Genomic DNA, 11,039 nt, shown 5'->3' on the forward strand with positions numbered 1-11,039 from the left:
TGAAGCAGCTTAATCAAAATGGGATCATAAAAGAGAAAAGTCCGTTCTGTACCGTTACTGACACAAGTGTATTCCTGACAAATCTCGAAATTATTGAAGAAGTAAGAGATGCGACATTTAAAAATTATCCGCGTCCTTTCATTGTAATTTCGTAGTTTGTGATATGTGAATTAGATTATTTTAAATATGATAAATGTCTTAATGTGAATTGTCGGCGAAAGGTAGGAAAGCCATATGCTTTGTCCATAATTATTTTGCCCTTAAACGTCAATGTGTCATAAGACAAATATGAGAACATGCCGCGAAAAATAAGAAAGATTTTTCTTCCAATTTTCCGAACGATGAGAGTTTACAATGCCCTTTGCAAATTTATTAATTACGAGAGTCAGTATTATTATTATCGGGTGACAAAAATCTCTGCACTAAGGCGACGATTTATAATATATTATCGTTGAGGCATTGGAATACTCTTGAACAAATAGACTTTTTTCAATGCGAACAATGTAGTAGTCAATCATTTGACTGAGTGTTCTATAGGGAATTGCATCTTTATGGAAGAATTGCGTTTGACAGATGATACTTTTTAGGAAACAAAGATCATTCTGAAACATTTCTTATCAATAATTATCAACAAAACAAAAATCGAAGATATATGGAGATGCCAAGTGAGGGATGTATATCGTTACAAAGCCGTCTTGGTCTGTTGTAACTGCGCTAAAGTGTTCCGTAAACATTGGATCGCTGATATAAGCGAATCGTTTCAAAGACGTGTTGACTATATTCTGATGAGATTACTTGATGCTTTTATACATCTGCCAGTCGGCCGCACGTGATTGCGAGACATGCAATCTCTCTTTATATGTAATTTCTAATATCTTTTTCCCGTTTGCTCCCGTGAGGTTGAGCTACCCATCGGGCGCGTCTCCGGGTGGCGGATAGGAGAGTGGCCAAACGGGGACGAGAGATCGGACCTGTCTGGTTAGTAACGGTTATAGCCTATTCCGAAGGATCTAGAAATCTGGAAGGGATAGGTAAGGCCGTTGCCGCGGACCAGCTCATGTAATTGCAACATTTCACACTGGAAGCTATTGCGATTGGCATTGTGTGGCACTGCGCGAACAGTGCCTCAAACGTTGCTCTAGGGAATTAGGCGAAACCCCAAATTTTGTTTATGCATGCGTGGATAAATAGTAAAAAGTAAAACAGATGAGAGACGGCAATATTAGACAAACGTCTAAAACAAAAAATATCTCTGCCATGGACATGGTCCCCAGTTGTTAAGCAGTTGTTTAGCAGTTGTCTGTCACGTAAAACGTACCGCTTGGTAGACATGACGTGTAATAATGACCTTGTTTACACCGATCACTTGGTACATGTATCAAGTATTATATTCGTATCAAATTGATTTAGTACGATGGTATAAACGATCGTATGACGAGTGTATTAAGTTAAGGTACGAAACGTATCATGAAGGCGTATCGTATCAAAATAGTATGTGTATTCAGCACATATGTAGCGCTGTACAAACACTTGCGTATTAAGTAATAGGCGATTTGGGTTTTATCAGATTTTCTTCTAAGGTATAAGCGAGTTTTTAATTCATCGGTTAATAAATCGCATTATGCGTAAATGCAACTTTGCTCTATAAAAGCAGCATTCGCGTATCATGCGATTCATCAATCAATGAATTAAAAGATCTGTCTTATCTTCTAAAATGATATCTGTGATCATGTCATGTAAAAAAGGACAAAATTGTGGAGAAGAGGAGATGCGTGTTTTTTTTTAGAATTATATGTATCGAGAAACAAATTCTATCAATAATGGATGGAAGAAGATATAAACACGTAGAAATTTTTCGCCTGGTTGTTCCAGAAATGGAACAAAGTGGTTATAACAAAATCAGAACAAATGAAATTAAAATTAAAAAATTTTAAACTTTCATATTTTAAATGCAAAAGAGACAATAGTGTTAATGGAGCTACAACTGTACGTTTTCCATTCTATAATAAAATTATTCAACAGGTTTAGCCAAAAGAGTTAGTAGGAAGATACCATACATTATTTGATGTGTGTATTTTATTCGAATCTTATTCCTTATATTTATTCATTCTACTCGCTTTATATCACTCGGTGTAACACACCAAGTTTAATACTTAATGTGTACCATCTTGATTCGTATTAATTGTGTACGGTGTAAGCTAGGACTGTTAAAAAACTATTAAACAGTGTATTCTGACTTTTAGTTATGTCCAAGTTATCTATTCAGCTACACATGTAAACTGTTGATTACATATGTACATATTTATCCGAGCAAGTGATTGGTTGTAAAAGGAAAACCGGCGGAAAAGGTAAATGGAAACGTATGCGATAATATGACGTGTGAAAAGATAAATGGCGGCAATCGTTTTGTCGTTTTATCGACGATAAATCATCTTGTTGCGATACATAAATTAAGTGATATATATGGCAGAAAACACAAAAGTTAGTGAAACAAAGTATAGGCTACCTATAAACATTAAAATCTAAAATATGTTTTTTATTCTATAATATTAATATGACAGATACATGACTATCTTTCGTCATGTCGCTACCTCTTGACATGTGGCCATCTTTCGTTATGTGTTATTATGTCAATATTAATCATTACATGATATAATAATCTTCCTGCACTTAAATTACTTTTAATTTATATTCATTTGTAATTTCAGTAATAATATTGTATCGCAGCTTTAGCCTAAATATTGTGATGTCATTGAGACGGTGATTAAAAATTATTGCGAGAAGAATTCAAGAAAGCGCGAATATAGTTACGCAATTAATGATGATGGAAAGGTTTATTATTCATGCGCCGCAACACTTGACAACAATTTAACAAACCTGATTTGTATCTGATGTCAAACTTTTAAAGAAGATAATAGTAGCGGCAGCCGCGAGAAGACAAGTGAATTTAGCAACACTGTAGCAACATTTAAGGTTGATACATTATATTACCATTATAAATCTCTCATTCTAATCATAAAATCTTTAGAAAGGTAAATGTATGGTACTTTTCGTAAAATAACTAAAGAATATGATTTATAATTAATCACAAAGTTATTTTATAATAAAATCGAAGAAATATACATGTTGCATTTCTTAACATTTCCAAATATGATATTCATGTCTCTAGTTATTTCAATAACAGTACTATATTTATATTTTTCTAAAAATCGTTAAATTAAATGATTAAATGATATTAATTTTTATTATGTGGTTATAAATGATTCTTATATAAACTTTCTGCATTTAAATTGCTTTTAAATTAATGTTCTTGCTTATTTGTAATCTCATTATTGCAATAGTGTTTTGCAGTTTTATTCTGAATATTATGATGTCTTTGTGATGGCAGTCGATTTAAATGGACAGCTGTTGGGAAGAAAATTCAGGAAGGTTTACACACCCGAGACACCTCCATGTCTCCTGATATACTAGGTCAATTGGCGATATGGAGAAAGATTTAATATTTATGCATTGTAACATTTTTAACCTGAATCTGATTCATAAACCTATAAGGGTGCCAAACTTCTAAAGAAGACAATTATGATAGCAGCGAGAAGATAAGATAATGAATTTAGTAGCATCATTCTCAAGATCATGACATGTTATTATTTTAATAACATTAATTTTTTAATAATATTAATTAAATTACATATTAAGATTACATATAACTTTTATAATTCAGTACAATATTATAATTAATGAATAATTTTAAAATGACTGTTAGGATAAATTTTTATGAATGTAAACTGTTATATATAAATTATAAATAAAAAAATGACATCAAACTCAAGCGCCCTTTGTTATTTTTGGTTTGTATACAAAAATAAGATTCAATTTCGGTTAACTTTTAATCCCATTAAATAAAAAGGAATCTTATGACATTGAATTCATATACAAGGAGTCTATTTTATAAAAAAAAGTTTCATATCAAAAAATAAATCAATTTTTGGAAAAGTATATAATGTATTTAATAAAACGTATATAATATATTTGAGAAAAAATATATAATATTTTAATGAAATGTTATTATTATTACAGAATTAAATCTACTTAGATATCTATCTATCTAATAGATACAAGTGCGATAATTATGTTAAATTTTATTGACAATTAAACATCGACATTAGTTGTCAATTTATTAAAACTTTATTAACAACTATAACTTGATAAAAATTTCATATTTTATTAATTAAATTTCATATTTTCTTTGTAAGGTGTTCTTTTTACTTTACTGGGCTTACAAATTGATATCATTTTTTCATATTACATTTTTAGTACCATTTAATAATTGATTTATTTTCTGATATGGAAAATGTTTTGTAAAGTAGATTTCTTTTATATGGTTTTACTGTTGAAAGATATCTATTAGATTCGGAAAAAATTAACGGAGACCGACTGGATTTGAACTCGGGATCCCTCGTCTACCAATCCGACACTTAGTCTGCACGACCACGACGGCTCCTCTCTGTTAGCTGTTTATATTCCGAATCTCTTTCATGACCGCTTACGGTCGTCTAATTCTTACAGTTCGGCCATTCTGGTATTACATTCGTCCCGAATGTACCGAGTCTTCCTCTATCGGACTTTTATCCGAAACTTGGAGCTTCTGCTCCCGACTTTCGATCACTTCTTGAACGACCGACACGACTCCTTTGGAGTACTACTCCGCGACTTTTTTTTCCGTTCATTTCTCTTGAACGACCGACACCGACTTTGGAGTACTACCCCCGACTTTTTCCGTTCACTCCTGAACGATCGACTTTTCAGGTAACATAGGCTGAATCTTCTCTGAGGTAACATAGGCTGAATCCCACTTCTGAGATTGAAAGATATCTATTAGATTCGGAAAAAATTAACGGAGACCGACTGGATTTGAACTCGGGATCCCTCGTCTACCAATCCGACACTTAGTCTGCACGACCACGACGGCTCCTCTCTGTTAGCTGTTTATATTCCGAATCTCTTTCATGACCGCTTACGGTCGTCTAATTCTTACACTGTTGTAAGATTTTCGTTTCTTAATTAAATTAAGATGGAGGGATTAAAGGTTGGCCAAAATTGAATTTTATTTTTTTATTCAAACCAAAAATAACAAGGGCACTTGTACTTGGCGTCATTTTTTTATTTTTTGTTAAAAGATAATTTTGTTCTGATACATTTATTTATTAATAAATTATATTTATTTATTAATAAGTTATTTAATACACATGTGGAATATTTTTTATACATAATGAAAAGAATATAATATTGATATATACTGATATTAAATAATATCAGTAATTATTTTTTAATAATTCTTTACGAGAAGAGTATATAGGCATCTTTAGCACCTCTAGACTGTTGCTTTCGTTTAATTTACTCATTATCAATTTCAATTCAATCATTAGGTATTTCTTCTCTACATATACTTGTATAATGATCATCTTTAATCCATGATAAGATGACGTTCATTACTTTATAGAATTATTATTCTTCTTGTAATATCTCGAGTCCGTATGACATCAAGAAATTAAATTTTAATTTGCTCCAAATGCCGCAAGATGATATTTATTTAATTACCACAATAGTAAAGTAATTATACATTTTAGCTACCTCATCTCAAATATGGATAAAATCAAGTTCATTTGACGCGTACAAAACGAAAGGATCCGAGAGAAATAAATGTCGCTCTGCTTCGCAAAGTGAGATATTAATCGTTAAAGTTGATGATTATTCAGATTAAGAAGTCTGTCATATCGAGGACGTATAGCGATATGAGTATGCTTCGTAATCACATGCGCATGCTCTGTGACCACACGCAAAACTAAAGTTATATAAAAAAATTTGTGTTTTTAAAGCAGAGAATTTGTGTTTTTAAAGCATATACCTTCTGTTTTAAAAACACAAATTCTCTGTTTTAAAAATATAAATTATTTTATGAAATATAGCAACATATTTTACCCATACATATTTATATTTATTTTAATATAATTATGTAAGAATTAGACGACCGTAAGCGGTCATGAAAGAGATTCGGAATATAAACAGCTAACAGAGAGGAGCCGTCGTGGTCGTGCAGACTAAGTGTCGGATTGGTAGACGAGGGATCCCGAGTTCAAATCCAGTCGGTCTCCGTTAATTTTTTCCGAATCTAATAGATATCTTTCAATCATATATTTTATATAATACATATATATCTTAAATAATATTATTTAATTATGAGTAAATTCTCTCTCTTTCTCTCTTAATTTTTAATATATTCTCTATAATTTATTCAAAGTTCTGTACAAATTTATAAAATAACTTAATTTTTTATAAACATCTTTCAAAATGTAACTTTTATAAAACTTTAAGATTAAATATTATTTGCTCTACAGAAAAAGTACATTTTATTCTCTTTAAAAATATGTAAATAATAATGAAAATGACAATACAGAATATTTCATATAGATTCTTTTTAATATGAATCCTTAGTTTAAGAATCATTGGTTTGTATATATATGTAAAACAGTCTTCATGTAAAATCGTATATATCTGAAGAACGCCGGTAGTAGTCGAAGTGCATGTAGTCTCCCGCTAATCTCTCAGCTACCCCGCGTAACAGAGACTATCCATATATTCTTAGATCCATGTCGACATCTTTGATATTGAGATTTTTTTCGAAACATGTAACCTGTCATAGGCTTGATTAGAAAAAGCGCCAATTTCAAAAGATAAACATCGTAAAATAAAAATACTAAAAGTAAAATATTAATATCTTAAAATTAAATATATATCATAATAAAATAACAAATATTTCAGTGATTCATTCTTCATTATATTTTACTATTTATGAAATATAATAATAAAAATAATAAAACATTTCAGAAATTACATATATTTTGTATTTTATATGTATATAATATAAGATATAATATATATTAATATAAAGATTTACATTTGTACTATCAGATAGATAGAATTATTATTATAAAAATTTATGCATTAATGCACAGAATTAAATAAAGCTGAAGATAATTTTTACCTTCTGATTCTACATTTACTGAAAAATTTGGTGTTGGAATTGCATGCAGTCTAAGTCTATTTCTTAAATTGTTTAAGAACATTGATGGCATGAAATGTTTATTACAAATTCTGTAATTTTTATATAGTTGTTCTAAAAATGTGTCCATAGATATCTATTACAAAATTTCAATCACTATAACTTAACTCTAAAGAGAAAAATGTGAAAATTACTACTTTTTAAGATGTTTAGAAATAAAATGTAGATATTGTAATTTAATTACATGTCTAGTAATATATATATATATATATATATATATATATATATATATATAATACATACATATAATGAAATATACATGATGCATATACATAATGATATATTACACACGCACGCACGCACGCACGCACGCACGCACGCACACACACACACACACACACACACACACACACACACACACACACACACACACACACACACACACACACACACACACACACACACATATATATGTATCCCTGTATCTACTTATTGGATGCTTTCCATTTAGTGACACAAATTGAGTATCGTTCTATCTTTCTTGGCTTTCAATGATTAACAAGAACAAAATGATATGTGTGTCGATTTATGTCACTAAATGGAAAGCACCCATACTGTGCTGATAATGAGCGACATAAAGGATGCTTTCCAACAAGGAGAGTTTGGTGTTACACAGTGTGACACAGAGAGAGACACTGTAAGACACAATTATAGAGTTTAATTGGAACACATAAGTTACTAAACACGCTCACTAGAGAGCGTAAAAGACGTAGGAGAAGATCATCACGCATAAACATGAGCGCATTTTTTTCGTTATCATCCATTATTGCCAGTGCATTTTTTAAAGTATTATTGATACTGAAATAAATTTAAGTAAATTATATGTATTGATTATTTTATTGGCTGGCTACAAAGCGCTATTTTATATTTGTAAAATAATTATGATCTTTTCGATTTGACATGGAATCTCATTCATTTTAGGTGAGTATAATTCCTTTTCTCCTTCAAGGAAAACTTCTTTTCCTTTGAAAACAAGCATGATGCTTAACATCATCTAATATAGGAATAATTTCTTTACAATACCGACAAAAGAACATATCTGCTATAAAACTTAATTTAATAGAATATGTACTAATAACGGATCATCAACAAATACGTAATATTTTTAAGCTTATATAGTTCTTTAAATAAAAAGAAAACTGAATATTGATTACCTAAGAATTCCGAGTTCGGTACTACGTTATTCGAACGCGACAAAGACATTTTTTTGCAAATAAAGGATGCGTTCCGTTTCTCGCATGATGCGCATGATGTATCATTTATCCTTACCATACATTAAACAAGAATAAATGGTGCATTATGCGCATCATGTAAGAAATGGAACGCATCCAAAATAACAATAATGATCGGAATATATATTAGTACCACACTTAAAAAAAATAATTTTGCTCGATATGTTGACGTCCGACACGGCCAAACTTAGGATCGAGCTGTGTTTCGCAGTGTCGTTCTGTATCTCTCTGTGTCATAGATGAAAAGCACCAGTATAGACACTGTGTTACACGGTGTCGCCTGTGTACGTTATTGGAAAGCACCCAAAATTACACTCTCAAACATGGCGATCGCTCACTGTGAACGGCTTAGCGAGCGTTCGCATCCAGTGTATAAATCTAGAGAGCGTAGTCAGCGGCTACTGAGCGCTCACTGTGCGGTTGCGCTTCTGGATTCACCCATTGTAACACTACAAATCCTTCGAAGCGTTTGATTATCCAATCAAAACAAAGAATTTTACTAATGCACCAATCAAAAAATGCTTCGAAGCATTTGCAGTAATTCCTTAACCGTATATGCGTATACTGTAATCAAGTGCTGCAAAGAGGTTAGGAAGAGTATAATCGGAGAAAATTTCATATAGCAATGTATATATAACTATAAACCTTGATCAGCGCTTGAAAAGTTTACGTTACGAAAAGTTCCGTTCGAAAATTTATTTTTTATAAGATGGTAAGGTCAAGTTCGCAAATTTTCTTTATTGTAAGTTTGTCATATCACAACTCTCATTTTTTCTTTTTCTATTTTGTTTTTTTAGTATTCTTTAATTCATAAAACAGAAAATGCTCACGAGGATAGTATATGGACTTGTAGTTGGGGCTGTCCAAAAAAAAAGAGAGATATCCAACCAGATAATGAAGACTCGAGGTAATTAAAAAGTGGTCTTAATTTGTAATTAATAAAAGATATAAATATATTTAATTATTATGTTATATTCGACAGAGACTCTATGCGCTCTAATGAAGATGAGATAGCAGAATATCTAGTAACAGCTTCTGTAGATGATTCTGTGAAAGTATGGGAATTGAGAGATGGTGCATTAAAGTTCAAACATAAATTAACTGGACATTCTTTGGGTGTAGTCTCTGTAGCTGTCAGCTCAGATGGATTAAGTAAATGAATAGAAATATTTGCTTGATACATTAGTTTGGATTCATTTTTTTATCATTGAACGATTTGTAGAATGTGCTTCTAGTTCACTCGACTCAAGTCTGAAATTGTGGGATTTACAATCTGGTGACAAATTATTGAGTACTGAAGTTGGTCCTGTAGACATTTGGACTTTAGTTTTTTCTCCTGATGATAAATTCATTGTGTCTGGTAGTCATGCTGGTAAAATACATTTATATGGGACTGATAGTGGCAAACAAGAACAAACGCTGGATACAAGAGGTGGAAAGTTTACATTGAGTGTCGCCTATGTAAGTGGATTGTACAAAAGTTCATATGTATAACTTGAATATAAGAAACTGTATTTCAGAGTCCCGATGGTAAATATATTGCAAGTGGTGCAATAGATGGGATTATTAATATCTTTGATGTTGCTTATGGAAAAGTTTTGCGTACATTGGAAGGTAAATTTAAATGTACTGCAGATTGTTATCAAGATAGAATATTGTATCATTAAATTTTTATTAATTAGGTCACGCGATGCCTATCAGGTCTTTATGTTTCTCACCAGATTCTCAGTTACTTCTTACAGCATCTGATGATGGACATATGAAGTTATATGATGTGTGAGTAAATTAGAAGTTTAAAAATTCATACATATACTTCTTTTATTTTAATAATGTTATGGAAATCAAGCCATATTACAATTGTAATTTTTATGTAAAAGGATTAAATATTTTGCTAAGTCTCTATTTAAAAACAAGCTTTATTTTAAAATTTATTTTTACTGCTGTTACTATTATTATAAAATTTTTTGTCGCTCATAGAAAGATACTCCAATTTGTTATCTCAATCAGTTATTTGAAGATTAAATTCAGATTTCGAATATTTGGTTTTTATCATAATGAAACATTTTCACATTCAAAACTACTAAATTCATATTGAATAGGAACTTTAGAAATTCCTTTCATTTTTCATTTTTTGTTTGACAAGTGATTACTTTAGCTATACATAGTTTTTATAAATATATATACTAATTTTATTAGAAATAAATTTATATTAATTTTATATATTCTTTTTTTATTTTCAGTAAAGATGCAAATTTAGCAGGTACAATGTCAGGTCATGCTTCTTGGGTACTTGGCGTAGCTTTCTCACCAGATGGACAGCAATTTGCATCAAGCAGTTCTGATCATACAGTTAAAATCTGGGAATTAGCACAAAGACAGTGTCTGCATACATTTAATGAACATAAGGATCAGGTATGTTTCTTAAACTTGAGATAATTTCATTATTTAATTGATTCAAGATTTTAATAAATGCTGTTTTTATAATAGGTATGGTCAGTAAGATATAATCCACAGCGAAATAACATAATTGCCTCAGTGTCTGAGGATAAATCTATTAATTTATATGAATGTCCAATATATGATAAGTAATTACACCAAGGATTAATAAATATTTTGTATTCGCTACATCGTTTAATCTGTTTATTAATTGCAAATCGGTCGATGACCTTCCTTTCGAGTTTAAATTA

General features: G+C 30.7%; 1 protein-coding gene and 1 long non-coding RNA gene across 4 annotated transcripts; both read left to right on the top strand.

The window, feature by feature from the left end:
- The first annotated feature begins 1,004 nt into the window (after positions 1-1,004).
- Positions 1,005-3,829, top strand: LOC148935770 (uncharacterized). Of its 3 annotated transcripts, XR_016140178.1 has the most exons (4): positions 1,005-1,580; positions 2,244-2,348; positions 2,709-2,973; positions 3,342-3,829. It is a non-coding gene; the product is annotated as an uncharacterized LOC148935770 (long non-coding RNA). The 3 variants fall into 3 exon arrangements; XR_016140179.1 differs by having other exon boundaries at positions 1,005-2,348; positions 3,352-3,829; XR_016140177.1 differs by having other exon boundaries at positions 1,008-2,348.
- A 4,894-nt stretch (positions 3,830-8,723) lies between these two features.
- Positions 8,724-10,977, top strand: LOC105433817 (WD repeat-containing protein SL1-17). The gene is made up of 8 exons (XM_011649271.3): positions 8,724-9,064; positions 9,150-9,259; positions 9,335-9,504; positions 9,575-9,813; positions 9,873-9,966; positions 10,035-10,128; positions 10,593-10,764; positions 10,840-10,977. Exons 1-8 carry the CDS (start codon positions 9,062-9,064, stop codon positions 10,939-10,941), a joined length of 984 nt encoding a protein of 327 aa, XP_011647573.2. The 5' UTR covers positions 8,724-9,061; the 3' UTR covers positions 10,942-10,977.
- The last annotated feature ends 62 nt before the right edge of the window (positions 10,978-11,039 follow it).

The sequence above is a fragment of the Pogonomyrmex barbatus genome, unplaced genomic scaffold (genome assembly GCF_055798465.1).
Source record: "Pogonomyrmex barbatus isolate J1 unplaced genomic scaffold, ASM5579846v1 scaffold4, whole genome shotgun sequence".
Classification (NCBI taxonomy): Eukaryota; Metazoa; Arthropoda; class Insecta; order Hymenoptera; family Formicidae; genus Pogonomyrmex; species Pogonomyrmex barbatus.